General features: G+C 35.5%; 1 protein-coding gene across 5 annotated transcripts in view; it reads right to left on the bottom strand.

Moving 5' to 3' along the window:
• The window catches only part of RANBP17 (RAN binding protein 17), a 392396-nt gene that overhangs the window by 357353 nt on the left and 13432 nt on the right, over positions 1 to 21611 (bottom strand). For 3 of the 5 annotated variants that reach the window (XR_004263498.1, XM_032260328.1, XM_032260329.1), the window contains exons 2-5: positions 20944 to 21090; positions 16644 to 16734; positions 4026 to 4192; positions 372 to 437 (exon numbers count right to left, since the gene is read on the bottom strand). Coding sequence is in view for 4 of the 5 variants with exons in the window: in XM_032260328.1 (XP_032116219.1) it covers positions 372 to 437; positions 4026 to 4192; positions 16644 to 16734; positions 20944 to 21090 (471 nt within the window). In the remaining variant the exon portion in view is untranslated. Of the gene's footprint in view, positions 1 to 371; positions 464 to 4025; positions 4193 to 16643; positions 16735 to 20943; positions 21091 to 21611 lie in introns of those variants that run through there. The other 2 variants (XM_032260330.1, XM_032260331.1) reach the window with 2 other exon arrangements.

Genomic DNA, 21611 nt, shown 5'->3' with positions numbered 1-21611 from the left:
TTACTTGGGCCGGGCGTGGTGGCTCAAGCCTGTAATCCCGGCACTTTGGGAGGCCGAGGCGGGTGGATCACCAGGTCAAGAGATCGAGACCATCCTGGTCAACATGGTGAAACCCCGTCTCTACTAAAAATACAAAAAATTAGCTGGGCATGGTGGCGCGTGCCTGTAATCCCAGCTACTCAGGAGGCTGAGGCAGGAGAATTGCCTGAACCCAGGAGGCGGAGGTTGCGGTGAGCCGAGATCGCGCCATTGCACTCCAGCCTGGGTAACAAGAGCGAGACTCCGTCTCAAAAAAAAAAAAAAAAAAGAAACGGCATTACTTAAGCAAACAGCATTACTTAAGCTCCTGTTAGATGGAAAGGCTTGCTTACCAGGTTCATTTCCTGAGTCAATTCAGAAAGGATTATTACTCCTATTATGCAGTGCTCCACAGTACCCTTTGGAGAAAATAACAAAGTTTAGCCTAAGTGAAGACAAATGATTGGTTCTTAATGTATAAACCAGGTAATATTTACAAATAATTAAAGACTGAAATGCCAGATTTACTTAATAAAATAGAAACAAAAATTTAAAATACAAAGAAAAATCACTGAGTTCTATAAACAAAAGAATTTCAAGCCCACGTTTTGAAGGATAAATTTGGGTGCACAGAGCTAAGTGGGGAAAAGTTCCTACCTTATAAATGCATGATATTCTACAAAATGTTTCCAGCACTTAGGACAAATAATAAACTAAGTTTCAAAATATAAGAATTTAGCTCAATACTTTTTATAAGACCAAGAATAAGAATAAGCAAAAAATACTTTTACCTCCATAATATGCTTGAAGGCTACTGAGATAGAGGCACTCAATAAATAAATAATAAATAGCTTAGGAACGAATTCAAATCTCTTGTTCTAATATCAAATAGGATCACTTAGGCTCTTTTCCTATTAATAGTGCATGTGTATGCAATTGTTACATACCTATAATGATGACATGTAAAGTATACAATGCAAGGGGATAAATACATGACTATCTCTACACTGTTTTTAATTTATTCAGCTTCCAATTTAATCTCAAATTTTCCCTCATTAAAATTCAGACATTATATGCACATTACTAACAAACTACCCTTGTGTGAAATCATACTGGAATTATGAAAATCCTTAATGTGGCATCCAATTACAGTGCAATCATTTTAAAAAACCGACACAGATGATAGATACACTTTTCAAATCTTAATTTTATAGTTGGTCATCCCTTTTAAGTACCACAGAATTCCAATATCACTAGGTATAACTGAATTCAAATTATCTCAGGACAAAAAAAAAGTCCCAAAATATTTGCATTTTAATTATGTACTGCATTTCAGGACAGTGAGTGTCTGGACGGAGCTCCAGATTTCTTATGCACTGAAACATCCATCCTCCGTGTGCACTAGGTTAATGTTCCCCAAAGTATGTTACCTTGATCAATTGCTAGAAGCAGCTGATTGATGATCTACAAACTCAATTCTAATCTGAAAATAGTTTGGTACTGGTCCGCGACAAAATAAACAGCATGTAACAGGTTATAACACAGCTAAGTCACAAAGTACACTGTTTTAAGTCAGCTGGCATTTTTTTCATAATAAGTCTGTCTCAATGAAGAAGGCACTATGTTCACTTAGTCTTATCTAAGCTCTTTATCGTGCTAAAGATCAGTAATCTGAATAGCACTGCTCTAGATGACAGTAGGATCCCCTGAGTATATAAGTAGAAAGAGACATATAAGTATGTTTGGAGTGTGGCAGCAATAGGGATGCAATAATAGAAAAAAGAGGATGCACAAAAGTTCAGGCTGTTAAAGATGTGACTAACTTAAAATAATTTTTAGGACAAAATTCACAAAAGCTGCTAATACCCAAAGGAACCATATGACAATTATTTTAGAATACTAAAACACTAAAGCCAATTTGACTTTCTGATGATGCAGGGTTAGGTCAAGCCATAAATATATGTATCTATCCAGACAACAAGTGCTAACTGTTCTGTGGTGATACTATTATATAATAAGTTTTCAAGCTAAAACATTTTGTTTCTTTTGGTCTTCCAGAACTGGTAAAAGGGCCAGGCATGGTGGCTCACTCCTGCAATCCCAGCACTCCAAGGCAGGCGGATCACCTGAGGTCAGGAATTCAAGACCAGCCTGACCAACATGGAGAAACCCCGTCTCTTCTAAAAATACAAAATATTAGCCAGGCAGGGTGGCGCATGCCTATAATCCCAGCTACTTGAGAGACTGAGGCGGGAGAATCACTTGAACCCAGGAGTTGGAGGTTGCAGATTGTGCCATTGCACTTCAGCCTGGGCAATAAGAGTGAAACTCTGACTTAAAAACAAAACAAAAAAACCCCAGAACTGGTAAAAGTACATTAAAGCCCAACTTAAGTTATGCTTACCAGCCACTAAAGAGGGAACTTGAGAAAAGTTAGCCAACAAGAATTTCCTTCAATTTCAACCTTGATTTTATTTAAAAAAAAAACTGCATAGTCGATTCTTGTCTACTCCAGTTAAGTCTTGATGAATAATCTTGGTAAAAGACAAAAGGGGGATGCCACTGTGCTAGCCAAAATTACAAACCCAACTCTGAAGTGTGAAGCTCATACTTGTCCTGAATAAACTGTCCTTATGCCCTAGTATAAACTGACCTCCCCAGAGCTAAGAACACTTCTTCCTGGGAAGTTTTAAATGATCAAATATCTGTTAACCAGGTTTTAGCAATATGGGTAAGACAGAAGCAGCATAACCTAGCATTTTATATTCTGAGGTTTCCAGCACTGCACTATATGATGAAGTTATATTTTACATAGGGGTTGAATTTTAAAGTTACTGCATAAAAGTAAAATCTCCGAAAGTCAAAACTGCCCATACTCAACAATGAACCAAAAACTGAACCATCTCTCTATTAATCAAAATTGTCAGTTTTTCTTCAAGAATACTAATAGATCATGTTTCTTTAGCTGGACATCAGATAAAATAGTTTTCTTCTATTTAGGAATTATGTTTGTATGAAAAAATATACACACATATCTTTGAATACCTGAATCATACTGAACAAGGCATGACACTCATCCTAAGTAAGAGTAAAGAGGAAACAAGACCAGATTCAGGTTTCCCTAAATCATCGCAGGACATATAATCACTGTGTGAAATAGCAACTGTAATCACTGGCACAATTTAGTTTAGTGTTTCCTTGCTTTTGTTTATTTTTACTTTTTTTGTTGTTTTTTTTTTTTTTTTGGCAGTCCATATATCTGAATTTGTGTAAGTTAAATGTGCACATGCTATTTTAATCACTTAGGTTAAAAAATATTGTTTTTAACATAATCATTCTTTACTGATATATAATAGTTGTACATATTTGATACCTATACACAATGTGTAATGATCAAATTGAAAACATTCTTGAGAAACTGATATAGTCAAGGTGGTATAGTGTAAAAATTAAAAATTTTGCCATAAGTTAGAGGCTTGTTAAAGTGCTTGCTGTATGCTTTACTTGGTCATCATGTAACCTATGGAAATTATGTAACCCCTCTAAGCCTGTTTTCTTACTTACAAAATAAAATCCATTTCATTTTAGGTTGTGATGAACATTTAATTTCCTAATCTATAAAAGCAGTATATACATGTGTTATATATATATATGTATGTATATATATATGTGTGTATATATATATATGTGTGTATATATATGTGTGTATATACACACACACACACACACACACACAGAATACATGGACATACATGTCATAAATGAACATACATTTTGAAATTAGAAAGCATGATCATTTACATTCTTCTGGTTTGGAAATTATATAACAGCATGATCCTCATTTACTGACAATAAATGACAATAAGTTGATCCAGAGGATAAATAATAAATCATAATTAACATGGTACTGGTAGCCACAGAACAAACCATACAGCTTTAAGAAGAGCAGTATTCTAAACCAAAAAAGCAAGTAGTGATGTTCTCACAATGTAGTAATGACTTCTTACCTGGAGAAACTTCTTCACATCAGCAATAATTTCTCTGAAGACAAAATGATCTTTCTGAACCTCAAACCACCCTAATTTAGTGATTTTAGCAATGACTTGAATAAGAGCTTGGATGGCAAAGGGAGCCAGCTTGGGTTGTGATGCCACATAATTCAGAATGTAGTTTCCTACAAAGAAAACACTCCATGATCATTTCAACTTTTCAGAAACATAGTGTAAATCATGTGAAGAAAGAGAGTTAGGGGTGAGGGGAAAGGGGAGGGAGAGCATTAGGACAAATACCTAATGCATGCAGGGCTTAAAACCTAGATGATGGGTTGACAGGTGCAGCAAACCACCATGGCCCATGTATATGTAACAAACCTGCATGTTCAGCACATGTATCTCAGAACTCAATGTAAAAAAAGAAAAAAAAAAAAAAATCTGTGAACTTTAAACAAAAAAGTTGTAGTATTTGTTAAAAAAAGAAAAAAGAAGTGGCAATGATATGCCCTGACAAAAATTTAATCACTCTCCTCAAGATATATATTATATTTATATAGTTCTTTTATAAGACTTGTTTTGAAAAAGCAAATTTGTTCCAATGTATTTGATATATTAGGGAAAAACTTGAATATAACACTTTTGTTAAATATGTCGCTTTGTTTCTGCATGATTTTATCTACCATAAAATGCTAGGTGGATGCAGAAAACTGAAACTAGGGTGATATGATTTGGATTTGTGTCCCTGCCCAAGTCTCATGTCCCCAATGCTGGAGGAGGAACCTGCTGGGAGGTAACTGGATTGTGGGGGCAGACTTCCACCTTGATGTTCTCATGACAGTAATTTTCTCAGATATTTCTTTATAGCTGTATGAGAAACAAGTAATACACAGGCCAAATTGAACTAAGCTATCAACAAAACGAATACACCTCAAACATATACAATGTATTATCAACCCTACCCATCTTTATCTGGTGTTATAATTTTCCATACTATTTCAGATAATCTTTCTCTCGCCACTTTACAATAACTCCAGGCTGCAACCCTTCTGAAACCCACTTCTAGGAACAAACTTCAGGTCTTTCCCAAGATAGAGTGTCATATTTATTGTACTACGTACTATATATTTCTTAACCATTTAACATGTGTAAAACTCTACTAACGTTTGATTTGATTTGTATGTTTTTAAAAATATGTCACTGATAAGACTTAATTTTTATTTGCATAATCTAATTTCTCTCATAGGCCCTGTGCTTTTTATTACGAAGCATTGCACAGCACAGTCACTTTTAGGAACAGGTCATGTTATAGCAAAATTGACTGTACACTGTCTTCTTGCAGTGGCATCAAAAATACAAATGAACCCCATAACTACACACAATTTTAAAAACATTAGCTGGGTATTGTGACATGCCTAGCTACTTGGGAGGCTGAGAATGATTGTGCCATTCAGCCTGGGTGACAGTGAGATCCTGTCTAAAAAAAAAAAAAAATAGTACAATATGATAAATATACAAATTCAAGAAAACATGAGTAGAATAGTAAAGCTTGTAATAAAGTTAATACACCGCAACTGTTAAAGTGGGTAGCAAATTCAATTATGAGCTTTCTAGTTGACTAATGGAGGCCAGATAACAAATACACCAAAAAGTCTCTTGGAAAAACTACAAAAAGAATTTTCAAAAGAGAAAAAACTCCATTTCCACTTTGGTCTGAAAGGCCAGCATGCTATTTGAGAAAAGAGTAAAGAAAAGGTAAATGCCTCAATATTTAATTAAAAACAGCTCTGATGGAAACAACTCCAAAATCCAAGAATGTATTCAACAAACGTTCTTGATAATTGTAGTGAGAGTCTAATACTTAAAAAACTTCTTGTAACTGTTATAATGCAACCTTAATTTTATTAACATTAAAATATTGTTACACAATAAAAAAGATAAAATACATTTTGAAAAAAGGCATAATTTCCTTAGCATTAAGACAGATTTCAGAAAGGTTTCTCCTATGAATCACAGTAACATGGTTCTAAGCTTTGTTGCATGTAATCTTTTGTTTCAATAACAAAACATAACAAGATGACACTGCTTCCTGAATATAAAAGAAAATCCAGTGAATTTACTTCAATTACACTTTTATTTTTAATTTCTTGAAAATGTTTACCTTGGAGTGGGTACAGGCAAACCATATGTGGGTAGTGGTGACCACTAGGAGAAGGGCAATCTCAAAATAATAATAAAACAAACAGATGGGCCTTCAGCCTGGAAAGCTGCCGGTCCCTGAGGCTCTCAGCTCAATAGGCTGCTGGCCAAAGCAAAAACAAAAACAAAAAACAAATGAAAGACAACCCAAGTTTCACATTTAAAGCTAGACACCAACAAGGTCACCTTCCCAGACTGCCCAAACAAAGGTGCTGGGGCTAATAAATTCATTATCTAAGGCAGAAAAAAAAAATCACTAGAGTATGTTTCTGTTACTTTAGCTGAATGTTTTCCACAAAATATTCTCGTTATGTTTTTTACACAAACTGTAAGACTGTTCCAATTTAGTAAGCACCAACAATAACAATCATTTAAAACATCAGCAATCTCCTCCTCGCTGGTACAAGTAATATGGAAAAGCCATACTAAGAAGAAAAGGAAATGTTCAGGAAGATACACAGGAGAAGAACTACAACAACAAACAGCTGGAAACCCGCAGACAAAAGTCAGTAGAAAGCTGGAAAGCTACACACTAGAAGTCCTTTGCGTGTCAAAAGCCCATATGACAGTAACAACAATATTTCATGCTTATGAACCATGTTTAAAATTGTGAAGTGCTTCCCATCAAATATTTGATGTGACTCTCGTAACAATGTGAAGATACTGCTATTATGCGTTACTATTATTCTGTTTTATAGGCCAAAAATATGAGGGTCAAAGAGGGGAAATGACTGGAACTCTGAGTCAGGTTACTTTCGTTCATTTTTTGTTTGTTTGCTGTTTCCAAATATTGGACAAACCATATATTCTAGTAGTAATTCATAATTCAAAACTCTAAATCCAAAGTTGTAGATAGTCTTTTAGAGTTTGCTATCACTGGACTTAAGATACTTTAGGAATCAGTACATTATGAGAATTTAATATGAAATAACTGTTTAATTGACTACTTGAGGCCAGGTAATACAATACAACATGTCACAAAGTCCATCAATATATATATATATAACAGAAAGGAGAAAGATTTCATTTTTTGGTCCCAAAAGCCAGCATGTCATTTGGGAAAAGAGAGAGACAATAAACACTTCAATATTTAACTAAAAATGCTTTGATGGAAACAATCTTAAATTCTAAGAACACTGAAAAGTATAAGCTATAATCTATGTCTACAGAGTTAGCTTATGAACTATTTGGAGAGAGACAGAGCGTAAGAGAGAGAAAGAGAGGGCAAGCAAAAGAAGGCAAGCAAGAGACAGAGAACATGGAGCAACAAGAAACTACCACCAAAAAAAGAGGGAAACGATGCATGAGGTTGAAATACAGAGAAACTGAAACCTCAGCATTGCTGATGAGAATGTAAAATTGTATAGGCACTTTGAAAACAGTGTGGCAGTTTCTTAAAAAGTTAAGCATAAACTTACCTTATGACCCAGCAATTCCACTGCTAGGTTTCTACTCAAGAGAAATAAAAACATACATCTACACAAAAACTTGTATGTAAGTTTTCAGAATACCATTATTCATACTGGCCAAAGAGTAAAACAAACCAAATATCCATCAACTAGTAAATGGATAACAAATGTCATGTATCTATACAAGGAAGTATTATCCTACAACAAAAAGAAATGAAATATTGATACATGCTACAAAATGGATGAATCTTAAAAACATTTTGCTAAGTGAAAGATGTCAGCCACAAAAGATTACATATTATATGATTTTATTTATATGAAATATCCACAAAAGGTAAATATATCAAGGCAGAACACACAATTGAAGTTGGGAGATGGAAGCAGGACTGACTGTAAATGAGCAGGAGAAATCTTTTTGGGGTGATAAAAAAAATTCTAATACCAAATTGTGATGTTCGTCCAACTCTGTTAATTTACTAATGACCATTAATTGTATATTTAAAACAAGTCAACTTTATGGTATATAAACTATACAACAATAAAGCTGTTTGAAAGGGAGGAAACACTGATTTATATAGGTAATTAAACTTAAACTACTACGCTTTCTTGAATAGAAAAAGAAAAGGATACCATTCCATTCTAGGAAAACAATCTAAGAAAAAGCATCAAGGCAGAAATAAGATGGCATAAGGGGAAGACCTTCCAGCACAACTAACAGATAAGTAGCAATAAAGATATAAGGCTACCTCAATAAGGGTAGTCCTTCTATGAAAAGCTCATGAAGGGACTTCATGGTATTCCATTGACAAGCAACAGTAAGCAGTTGTTAATTATACTAATAAAGGTGGAAAACAGTGCGGTGGACACAGAAGAACTGGCAATAGTTTACGACAGGAAGTGATGAGATATGTAGACTGGGACCATATTATAAAAGACTGAGGATTTTGAAGTTGATGTGATAAAGGCAATGTGACTGCTGAGGCTATTCTTCCTCACATTTTCATTTTAACTCACACGTCAATATTCTACTGATATATGTCAGTTGGACATATCATGCCATGACAAACATTCTAATCTACTTACAGAAACAAAAGCGGTAAGTCAAACTACAGAAACTAATAAAGGAAACTAATCATTTGTTTGAAACTGTCTTGTAAATCTCTACTTTCTTCTTTTTCTCCAAAGTGCCCTTAATGAGTATTCCTACTTTCTTAAAAAAAAAAGTTTATGACTATTTCTATTTTTTTTAAGTTTCTATTTAAAAATATGTCAAATAAACAGTCTGGATATGCTTACATGTATTAAAGAAACTGAATGAATAATTAATAACCATCCAAAACAGAAAGCACCAGGCCCAGATGGGTTCACTATTGAATTCTATCACACACGTAAGGAAGAAATTATACCAATTCTCTCTAATATCTTCCAAAAGATAGAAGCAGAGATAATTCTTCCTAACTCATTCTATAAGGTCAGCATTACCCTAATACCCATACCAGACCAAGATATTACAAGGAAAGGAAACTACAGGCCAATAGCTCTCATGAACACAGGTGTAAAAATCCCCAACAAAATATTAGCAAATTGAATCCAAAATGTAATAAAAAGAATTAAACACCATGTACCAAGCGGGATTTACCCCAGGTATGCAAGGCTGGTTCAATATTCAAAAATTAATTAATGTAATCCATCACATCAATAAGCTAAAGAAGAAAAATCACATAATGTAAATAGATGCAGAAAAAGCATTTAACAAAATTCAACATCCACTGATGATAAAAACTCTCAGCAAACTAGGAATACAGGAGAACTTCCTCAATTTGATAAAGTACATCTACAAAAAACCTACAGCTCAAATCATATTTAATGGTGAGAAATTTGAAGCTTTCTAAGATTAGGAAAGATTAGGAAAAAGGCAAGATGTCTCCTCTGACCACTGCTTTGCAACATAATACTGTAAGTCCTAACTAATGCAATAAGAAATAGAATGCATAGAGATTAGAAAAGAAGAAATAAAAGTGTCTTTGCTCACAGATGGTCTGATAATTTATGTAGAAAAGCTGAAAAAACTGACAAAAAATTATGAACTAATAAATGATATCAGCAAGGTTACAGGATATGTGTTAATATACCAAAGTCAACCACTCTGCTTTACCAGCAAGTGGAACTTGAAATAAAACACAAAATAATTTACATTAGCACCCTCAAAAATGAAATATTAATACATAGGTATAAATCTAACAAAATATGTACAAGACCAATATGAGGAAAATTGTAAAAGTATAATAAAATAAACCAAACAAGACTTAAATAAATGAATACATACTACATGTTCATAGAGAGGAAACTCAAGACTGTCAAGATATCAGTACTTTCCAACTTGATCTAGAGATTCAATGTAATCCGAATCAAAACCCCAGTAATTTATTTTGTCTATATCAACAAACTGATTCTAAAGCTTATATTGAGAGGCAAAAGATCCAGAATAGCCAACACAATACTGAAGAAGAACAAAGTTGGAAGACTGACACCACCCCACTTCAAGACATACCATAAAGCTACAGTAATCACGACAGTTGGTATCAGCAAAAGAAACAACCTATCAACGGCCACAGTTTGAATGTCTGTCCCCACCCATACTCATGCTAAAATTGAACTGCCACTGTAACATATTAAGAGGCAGAATGATTAAGAGATGATTAAGCCAAGTGTTTTGCCCACATGAATGGTTTAATGTCATTATTTCAGGAGGAGATTCCTTTTTAGGACAATTTCAGTCCCCTTTCATCACTCTCTTTTGCCTTATTTTTGCCCTCCCACTACAGTATAATTCAGCAAGATGGCCCTCATCAGATGCCAGTCCCTTGATCTTGAACTTTCCAACCTCCAGAACTGCTTACAGTTTGTAAGAAATACATTTCTTTCTTTATAAATTATCCAGTCTCAGGTATTCTGTTACAGTAGCACAAAACCAACTAAGATGTCAATCAACAGAACAGGATAAAAAAAAACCCAGAAATAGATCCATATAAATATAGCCAATTCATCTCTGACAAAGGAGCAAAGGGAAGAGCAAAATATGTTGAGTCTTTTTTTTTTTTTTAATGGAGTCTTGCTCTATTGCCAGGCTGGAATGCAGTGGCAAGACCTTGACTCACTGCAACCTCCAACTCCCTGGTTCAAGTGATTCTTCTGCCTCAGCCTCCCAAGTAGCCAGGATTACAAACATGCACCACCATGCCCAGCTAATTTTTGTATTTTTTTTTTTTTTTAGTAAAGACTGGCCATGTTGGTCAGGATGACGAGTCTTTTAAATATGAAAAAGTCTTTTCAGCAAATGGTACTGGAACAACTGAATATACACACGGAAAAAAAGGAATCTTGACAAAGACTATATGCCCTTCACAAAAATTAACTTAAAACGGTTCACAGATCTAAGTGTAAAATACAAAGCTACAAAACTCCTAGAAGATAAAATAAGAGAAAATCTAAGTGACCTTGGTTCAGTGATGACTTTTTAGATGCAACACCAAAGGCATGATCCACGAAGATCCATGAAAGAAAGAATGAGCCGGGAGCAGTGGCTCATGCCTATAATCCCAGCATTTTGGGAGGCCGAGGCGGGTGGATCACAAGGTCAAGAGATCGAGACCATCCTGGTCAACATTGTGAAACCCCATCTCTACTAAAAAATACAAAAATTAGCTGGGCATGGTGGTGCGCACCTGTAGTTCCAGCTACTCAGGAGGCTGAGGCAGGAGAAGTGGTTGAACCCAGGAGGCGGAGGTTGCGGTAAGCCGAGATCGCGCCATTGCACTCCAGCCCGGGTAACAAGAGTGAAACTCCATCTCAAAAAAAAAAAACCAAAAAAAAGAAAGAATGAATAAGGTAAACTTTGTCATGAAAATGAAAAATTTCTGCTCTGCAAAAGACACTGAAAAGAATAAAAAAGATAGACCACAGACTGGGAGAAAACATTTGCACAAGACATATCAAAGGAACCGCTTTCCAAACTACACAAAGAACTCTTAAAACTCAAAAATAAGGATAAAAACAACCTGATTTAAAAAATGGGCTAATGACCTTAACAGACACCTCTCCAAAGAAGATAATGGTTCACCCTTGAACAACATGAGTTTGAACTGTACGCAACCACTTGTATGTGTTTTTTTTTTTTTTTCAATAAATATATTGGAAAAATTTTTGGAGACTTATGACAATTTTTAAAAACTTAGATGTAGCCAGCCATGGTAGCTCACACCTGTAATCCCAGCTCTTTGGGAGGCCGAGGTGGGTGGATCACTTGAGCTCAGGAGTTTGAGACCAGCCTGGGCAACATGGTGAAACTCTATCTCTATGAAAATATATAAAAACTTAGCCAGGCATGGCGGTCACGTCTGTGCTCCCAACTAGTTGGGAGGCTGAGGTGGGAGGATCACTTAAGCCCGGGAGGCAGAGGCTGCAGTGAGCCAAGATCATATCACTGCACTCCAGCCTGGGTAACAAAGCGAGACTCTGTCTCAAAAAAAAACAAATAAAAACAAAAACAAAAAAAACAAAAAACCATCTCAGACGAATGGTATAGTGTTGAAATGTTTTTAAAAAATAAGAAGTTAGGTATGTCATGAATGCATAAAATCAATGTAGATACTACTCTATTTTATCATTTACTATCATAAAATATACACAAATCTATTATTAAAAAGTTAAAATTTATCAATTTACACACACACTTAGATTGTACATAGTCCCAACCACAGTCAAGGTTTATGTAGTCAGGTTTATGATCAGGACTGCCCTTATCTACAAAGCTGTTAATCTTCTAGCCTTCAAAGGAAAAAATAAATACCAGCTGCCAGTCTTCTGGCTATACAAGGCCTAGAAGAGAACCTTTTTCTGGACTGGTTCCATGATGTTTTGTCCATGACCCGAAGTTATTAAGTACCTTACAGGTAAGGGAATACCATTTAAAGTTCTTTTCATATTGGACAACGTCCCTGGCTACTGAGAACGCCAGGGGGTTCAATAAGGGCATTAAAGTGGGCTTATGTGCCCCTAAACACATCTCAAATTTAGCCTTTAAATTAGGGGATGATAATGACCTTTGAATCTCATGACACACGGTACTCTACAAAAAGGATTGTCAATACTATGGAAGAGAGCCCCTACAGAGACAACATCATGAAGGTCTGGAAGGATTTCACCACTGAAGATGCCATCGTTGTTATAGAAAAACCAAGAACGTCATCAAGCCTGAAACAATAAATTCCTGTTGGAGGAAGCTGTGTCCAGATGTTGTGCATGACTTCAGAGGATGTACAACAGAGCCAATCAAGGAAATCATGAAAGAGACTGTGGATATGGCAAAAAAGGTAGAGAGTGAAGGGTTTCAAAATATGAATATTAAAGAAATTCAAGAGCTAATAAAGCTTACAGGTAGTTTTCATATGAAACAGTTTTTAAAAATTAAATATATGTTTCAATGGGCACTACTGTTTATAAGCAGTATTAAAGAGGACAAAACAACACTTTAGTAAGGACAAATATACCACAAGGTATAGGATCAGTCCAATAAATTCATAAAACTATATTATAGCTAACTAATCATGTTAAGAATTGTTCCCAAGTAAGTCCCATTTTTGGCCCTCAGAAGTTAATTCCTACAGATTTCAACTAAACTTTTAGCTACCGAGAGGTTAAGAATGATCATAAGAAGCTTTCTAAGGAATTACTAAATCTCTGTAGACCAGAGATCAAGTATCATCACTGCAAGTGTGCTCTTACCAACAGCTCTTATATTTTTCAGGAAGAAATATCCAGAAAAAGAGTCAGACACCAGTGTGGTCACCATCTCCTATGCCAAACTTAGGGAACTGAAATGGCCAACATTACCATAAAATGAGAATTTTGAGGTTTATGTTTAAAGGCCTATTCCAATCTCAAAGATTAGTCAGATAAGATTATCTTCTACTGAAATAAATCTTGGCTAAATATAGACTTTTGTACTTTACTGCTGTTCTTCAAGTAAAAGTCATAGACATGAGTCTTAACCTACTGTATACTATATTTCAGTCAGCTGAAAATCTGAAACTAAAAGTACGCTAAAAATCCTAAATATAATCTTTTGGAAGTCTGCTATTAAAAAGCCTTTAAGGATTTGCTAACTTCAACTCTACGTACCAGGGGACAAAAGGTCTAAGCCTCTAAGACATTCCTCATTTGAAAGAGAAGCTCAAAGTTTCCTATAAATTGCTAAGTTTTGCACAAGGGAGAAACCTACACCTACTAGGGAATCTAACATGAGGAACACCAGAATTTACAGATGACTTCATGGAGATGAGTGCTTCTGAACCAGTGCCACATGATGAGGGAGAAGATATAGTAAAAACAACAGTGCCAGAAAAAAAAAAAATTAACATTAGACAAACTAGCAGAAACATTTCCATTATTCCAGACTTATTTTATGACGTGGACTCTTCCGTGATACTGAATTTAAAGTGAATGTAGATGGATTGGTACTTTATAGAAACATTTTTAAAGAAATGAAAAAGCAAAAAAGTCAGATAGAAATTACGAAGCATTTCCATAAGGTTATACCCAGTGTGCCTGCCTTTCCTGCCTCCTCTACCTCTGCCGCCCTGAGACTACAAGACCAACCCCTCCTTCCTCTTTCTCTTCCTCAACCTACTCAATGGGAAAATGATGAGGATAAATATCTTTATGATGATCCACTTCCACTTAATGAATAGTAAATACATTTTGTCTTCCTTATAAGTTTCTTAATAATATTCTTTTCTCTAGCTCAATTTATTCTAAGAATATAGTATATAACATATATATCATACAAAATATGGATTAATCAGCCTGTTTTTATGTTATTGGTAAGGTTTACAGTCAACAGTAGACTAAGAGTAGTTAAGTTTTGGGGGAATAAACAGGTGTAAGTGAATTTTTGGTGTGCAGGGGGGTCAATGCCCCTAATACCTGCATTGTTCAAGGGCCAGCTGCACAGATGTCAAATAAGCACATAAGAAGATGCTGCACATCATATGTTCTCAGAGAAATACAAATTAAAACAAGGAGATACCAATACGCATCTATCAAAATAGCCAAAATCCAGAAAACACCAAACACTGGCAAGGATGTGTTGCAACAGGAACTCTTATTCATGGTGGTGGGAATGCAAAATGGTACAGCCACATTGTAAGACAGTGTGGTGGTTTCTTACAAAACTGAACATACGCTTAACATAGAATCTACCAATTGCGCTCCAAAAGTATTTATTCAAGGGAGCTGAAAATGTTTGTGCACACAAAAACCCACATATGTATGTTTATAGCAGCTTTGTTCATAATTGTCAAAACTTGGAAGCAACCAAGATGCCTTTCAGTAAGTGAATGGATAAATAAATTGTGGTACACCCAGAAAACAAAATATTATTCAGTGCTAAAAAGAAATGAGGTATCAAGCCACGAAAAAACATGAAGGAATCTTAAACGCATATTAATGAGTGAAAAAAGCCAATTTGAAAAGGCTACACGTATGACTGATACCTCAGGCTGTATGATTCCAACTGCATCATATTCTGGAAAAGGCAAAGCTATGGAGACAGTGAAAAAATAAGGGTGGTGGAGGGTAGGATGAATAGGCAGAGAACACAGTGAATTTGGTGCAGTAAAACTATTCTGAATAATACTATAATGGTGGATACATGTCATTGTATTAACACATTTGTCAAAATCCATAGAAATACAACAGCAAGAGTGAACCCTAAGGTAAATTACAGATGAGTTAATGATGATGTATCAGTGTAGGTTCATCAACTGTTAACAAATGCACAACTTTGGTGCAGGATGTTGATAGTTGGGAAGCTGTGCATGTGTGGCAGCAGAGGGTATATGGAAATTCTCTGTACTTTGTGCTCAATTTTGCTTGAACCCAAAACTGCCCTAAAAAAATTAAGTCTATTTAAAAGGTGTGTGTGGAAAAGTAAACAAAATCACAAGTTTTATGACTTAGCTTTATACTATTTGAACACTTATTTTTAAAACTGTGAACTTCTTTCCTTTGCTTTAAGTACACAAGTCCAATAGTGGATAAATCCTTCTCTAGGCTTTCTGCATTACCTAAGACTCCAAGTGCCTATAGAAATAACAGTCAATATGGAGGAAAATGACATGTCATTGTGAGATTTTGACCATTCAAATTTAAACTTGAAGATCCACCACATATAACACATTTTAATTTTTCTGATAAGGAAATATGTTAACCTTGAGGCTGAAGAACAGAAATGAGTTAACAATCTATTTCTAATATGAACAAAGATGACCAATAAAACCTCATACCTCAATTACTACAACTTTGTCCATATGAAATACAAGCTACTTACATATACACAAAAACTTAAAATACATTAACTCTGAAAAACGTACTGCTACTTTATAGAATCATTTTTTCAAGTTCCAGGCTCTTTTATCCATATATAAATTATCTTCCTAATAAGAGCCTGCTTTTATTTTACATATATCCCAAATGATTTTGATTGATATAGCATCCTGAAAAGTATTAGAGACCTAAATTCTGTCATTCAGTTGCATACCAAGTTAAGATAATGGCGAAGAGCCTGGACTCTAAACAGACACATTGGCTTTGAATCATAACTCCATTACTTGTGTGATCTTTGGCATGTGACAGAGCCTGTCTGTCAAATCTAATCTCCTCATTTATGAAATGAGGATGACTCAAAAATCTTGTTTGGTGGATAAACTGAGATAGTACAAATCTTAACAAACAGTACAAAAAATAAAATGCTAGTTATTGTTTATTACTAAACAAATGCTTTTTTGATTAGACATTGCTTTATGTAACACATCAGTATTCATTAACAGATGAGTAAATGAAACTTGATGCTCATGTTTTAAAAAATGACAGACTCAAAAAATTTGCAGTTCTAGTAACAGTTTAGTATATTCAAAAGAAAAAGTATTTTTCGAGTGTAATTGGTTAAAAAGCAAAATAAACCACTTACTGATGTCCATCCTCTGCTCAACAGGTAAAGGACTGACTCGGCTGACAAGTTTTGAAAGACATGTTGCTGCAAGGAGCTGAGCATAGGATGTCTGTAAAGAATAATTGTATTTATTATTATCACAAATGAATTAAAATAATCGAAGCATGATGATAGAAATGTTCTTCTAAGCAATAACAGAAATTCTTCTGGTTTTCCAAAATGGCAAATTCACAAGGGATAAAATATGTCAATTTGAGATACATATATAGAGAAAAGGATATACATACATAGGCATACAATCTCTCATAAGAAATCATTAATTGAGGGAGGTGTAGACAGCCATCTCAAATAACAATAAGCAAATGGGAGAAATAAATGACTTAGCAAGTTCAAATAAAATACTGTACTCTTACCATGGTCTACAGCCCTACACCATCTGGCCTCTGATAATCTCTTCAAATTCATCTGGGTCCATTCTCGACTTTGCTCTGACCACGACAGCCTTTAGAGTCCTTCCAATATCTTCCCCGCCCTGGCCTCCGTGTTCCCTGGAACCCATGTCTGCCTATATTCTCTGACCCCCAATTATCTTAATACTATACTCAAACTCTCTAAATGCATGCTCATCCTTCAAAATTTGGTTTAGGTATTCACTCCATCCCCTAGAAATTCTTGCAAAGATATTCCCTCTCTTTTTTCCTCCAGACCAGAGGCCAGCAAACTATGGCCCCTGACCAAATCCTGCCTATTTTTACATGGCTTGTAAGCTACAAATGTTTCCTACAATTTCAAGCAGCTTTTCAATTGTTCAAAAAATCAAAACAATAATAATATTTTGTGACAGAAAAATATATGAAATCCATATTTTGGTGTCCATAAAGTGTATTCAAATACAACCATGCTCATTCACGTACACACTGCCTACGGCTGCTTGCATGCCATGACAGCAGAATTGAACAGTTAAGACAGAGACCAGGTGTGGCACTCAGTGCTTCCTACTGCTGCTCAGAGCATCATAAACCACAGTGACTAGAGAGCCATGGGTGCTGCCATGACATGACACATATCTTTTGTTATTACCAGCGCATGTCTATCATATCAAAATAAGAAAAGATAAAAGTGGACTTCAAATATCTAATTTTTAAGGCACAATGGAGTGTGATCATTCTGTTATTGATTACATGACAAAACAATGAGCTTCTTTTTTTTTTTTTTTTTTTGAGATGGAGTCTCGCTGTGTCCCAGGCTGGAGTGCAGTGATGCAATCTCAGCTCACTGCAACCTCTGCCTCCCAAGTTCAAACGATTCTCCTGCCTCAGCCTCCCGAGTAGCCGGGACTACGGACGTGCACCACCATCCCCAGCTAATTTTTGTATTATTGGTAGAGGTGGGGTTTCACCATGTCAGCCAGGCTGGTCTTGAACTCCGGACCTTGTGATCCATTCTCCTCAGCCTCCCAAAGTGCTGGGATTACAGGCGTGAGCCACCGCTCCCAGCCAACAACGTGCTTTTTATGCAATGTTACTATAGTTGTCCTAAAAGAATACGATATACATTGACTATATCAGACCAAGCAATCAATATCCCCATCATTCTCATCACAATAGTCCCAACTCAGGAAATCAAAAGTCAGAAAAAGTAGAAAATTTGGTATCTCACCATAGTAGACTGTCTTTACAAATATAAAAAATGAGCCTGCAACCAAAGTTTCCAAGTGGCTCATCTGTCAGCCAATCACACGGCCATTTACCAAGGATGAGTTAATTAAATCACCATTGTCTTATTACAGCGGCCAAAGTTACATGTGCAGAGAAAATAAGATTATTAGTTTCTGGTGGGAACGAGTACTCAAAGAGTTTTGTTTGCTCATTTGTTTTTGTTTTTGTTTTTTGTTTGTTTGTTTGTTTGTTTTTTTCTTGAGACGGAGTTTTGCTCTTGTTACCCAGGCTGGAGTGCAATGGCGCAATCTCGGCTCACCGCAACCTCCGCCTCCCGGGTTCAGGCAATTCTCCTGCCTCAGCCTCCTGAGTAGCTGGGATTACAGGCACACGCCACCATGCCCAGCTAATTTTTTGTATGTTTAATAGGGACGGGGTTTCACCATGTTGACCAGGATGGTCTCGATCTCTTGACCTCGTGATCCACCCGCCTCGGCCTCCCAAAGTGCTGGGATTACAGGCTTGAGCCACCGCGCCCGGCCTTCAAAGAGTTGAAGACATTGGAACAACATCAAAAGTCAATTTGAAAACAAGGCAAATGATTTGGAAAGGGTCTCCTTAACTCATGATGAGTGGACAGATGTTTCTTAGAATGTTCATACTTGTAATGTTACTATCTGTATGTTCCAGAGGTCAATGCTGAGTGTGAAGAAACTAAAGAATTGGCCTCTATGAAGAGTGTGGGAGAACTACAGTCCAGAATATTTTCAAAGAACTTGGGGACGTGTTAATTCAATATAAACTGGGGTAGAATCTGGTATGATATGTCACACTAGTGGTAAAAACATATGGAGCAGAAAAGGACTTAGCTGAACAAATTTACAAAGCTTATGAAAAATTTAAGATGTTTAAAACCTATGGTTATTCACCATATTATTCATCTGCAGATACTGTATAGTAAATATATGAATCTATCAGAAGTTAATGAATCAATAGTGTTAACAGTGGACTTCGTTCACTTTTATGAAATTTAGTTCTGTGAATTTCTGCAAGATCAAAAAGCAGTATCTGCATATTCAGTATTGGAAACAATATCCTCATTTGTCCCATCACACAATAGTTAAATAGCTTATCAGCGATAAAGTTTTACTACGTTTTTTTTTTTTAGCTCAGGGATAAGGCTAAAATTTTTCTGAATGAGGCAACAAAGTCACCATTGTTCAACACTAAATGGCTTTGGAACTTACCTTTGCTGCAAAATTGATAATGTTCCTTAATGAATTCAACCTAAAATTACAAAATTGCCTAAAAAGCGTCTAGTACCTATATGCAGAACTTACCGTGAAGTAAAGCCATTTTGATAACAACTAACATCATTTGAATTGCAAGTAATGTCAGGCAGCTTTATATACTCCCCACATCGTCAAAAGTTAAAACAAGTAGTGAGATCTCTATTCAGAGATATATTTTCTGAGCTTCAACTACAGCTCCAGCTTCAGACCTTGATGCAAGTATAAAGAAAATTTCCATATTTTAAAATCCATTTAACTGTGTAATTAAGAGCTCCCACCTAATCTTCAATTGGAAGTGATTAATCTGCGATATAATGACACACTAAAAGGCAAATATCAAGATTTAACAGAATTCTTTAAATGCCTTGTAAACGATGCATGTGCTTAATTATAATCATATGCTCATGGACTGATATTAGTATCTGATAGTACCTATCTATGTGAAAAGATACTTTCAAATATAAAATCTCATTACGGATCAGCATTAACATATGAACATTTGCAATCAATGTTGACGATAGAAAACAATTCGGAACTCCAGTTAAGCAAAATGTTATCCTCCCAAAAATAGCTCTATTCTCTTTATTAACAGACCTGTATCATTAAAAAAACCTGTATTAGATTATTATATTTTGAATCTCATCCATAAAACTTTGAAGAAATTTATTTTTTCTCTTACTATAGCTGTTCTTACAAAATATCCTGCATTTTGTCTCCTGGCCCACAAAATCTACAACATTTGCTATCTGGCCCTTCACAGAAAAAGTGTGCCAACTTTGCTCTAGACTACACAATCTCTTACCGCAATCATTCCATAGCTATTTATATATCTGCCTCTCCAACTAAACAAAGAGCTACTTTGATTCATGTACATAAATCAAGTAGGCAGTACAACGCCTGGTTTTACATTTAAGTATTTTACTAAATGAATATAAATGTCTAGACTATGAATATCTAGATGGGAGGGAGGCAGGCAAGAGATGATCAGAATGCTTTGGAATTATCCTTTCATGTTTCAGAGGTAATTACAATCTGCCTCCCCTATCTAGATTTTTTTAAGTTGTTATTCAACTTCCTAAAAATGTGGTTTTTGCCCACTAATATGAGACATAAAAAGAGACCAAAAGTAATCAAGAAACTATCTCAATTCTTTCCTATTTCATTTCCTGGCTCTTCCCTAAATTTGCTTTCCAGGTTTTCCAATTCTTTTCCTGATTAACCCCTTTGACAGTGAAACTACAGTTTTACAAAAACAAAAAATCCCTGTGGCAATATCACTCAGTTACCACTGCTAACACACACGAGTTCATTAACAATGGCATACATCTACTGATCTTACATGGTTAATCACTGTTACCAAATACTTACTGTTCCTTGTTCTAATAAAAGTTGACACTTGCTGAGACATTCTGGGCTGTCGATCAGTTCCAAGAGTGCTTTCTCAGCCTCTATTCTTTGTGTAAGATCAGTCCCTATGTAGAGATGAGTACATAACACTTCCAATTCAGCCAAACTCTTAAAAGAAAAAAAAAATTAACATTTGACTTGAATGAAAAAAATGAGGTCAATATTTAACCACAAAAAACAAGGGATACAAATATCACATGTGCATTCATTAACTTGATGTGTGTTTACTGAAATACAACTACTTACTAGGAGATACAGTTGGAAACAAAACAGGCCCATCTCCTACTCCCCAAATTATTTACTTACAAGTTAATAGTTCTGCAATGGGAGAAGACAAGAAGGGGAGAACTTGTCTACAACAAGGATTTGGAAAGGTACGTCTAAAGAAATCATATTTATGCTGAGGCCTACAAGGGTCAATCAGATTTTAAAAAGACTAGAAGACCATCCAGGCAAAGAAAGAACATTTACCAGCGCTCTTCAGTAAAATACAGTTTAGTCATTTCAAAGCATTAAAGGTCAGTGTGGCTGATAAACACAGCAAGGAGATACCAGATAAGGTTAGGGAGATGGATGGGGGAAATGATCATACGCAAGTTGCAGATAACCAAATTTATATTCTTTCTCAA

Source organism: Sapajus apella, unplaced genomic scaffold (assembly GCF_009761245.1).
Source record: "Sapajus apella isolate SASKATOON/1434 unplaced genomic scaffold, GSC_monkey_1.0 scaffold117, whole genome shotgun sequence".
In the NCBI taxonomy this organism is placed as follows: Eukaryota; Metazoa; Chordata; class Mammalia; order Primates; family Cebidae; genus Sapajus; species Sapajus apella.
This window is presented reverse-complemented; position numbering and strand designations above follow the sequence as displayed.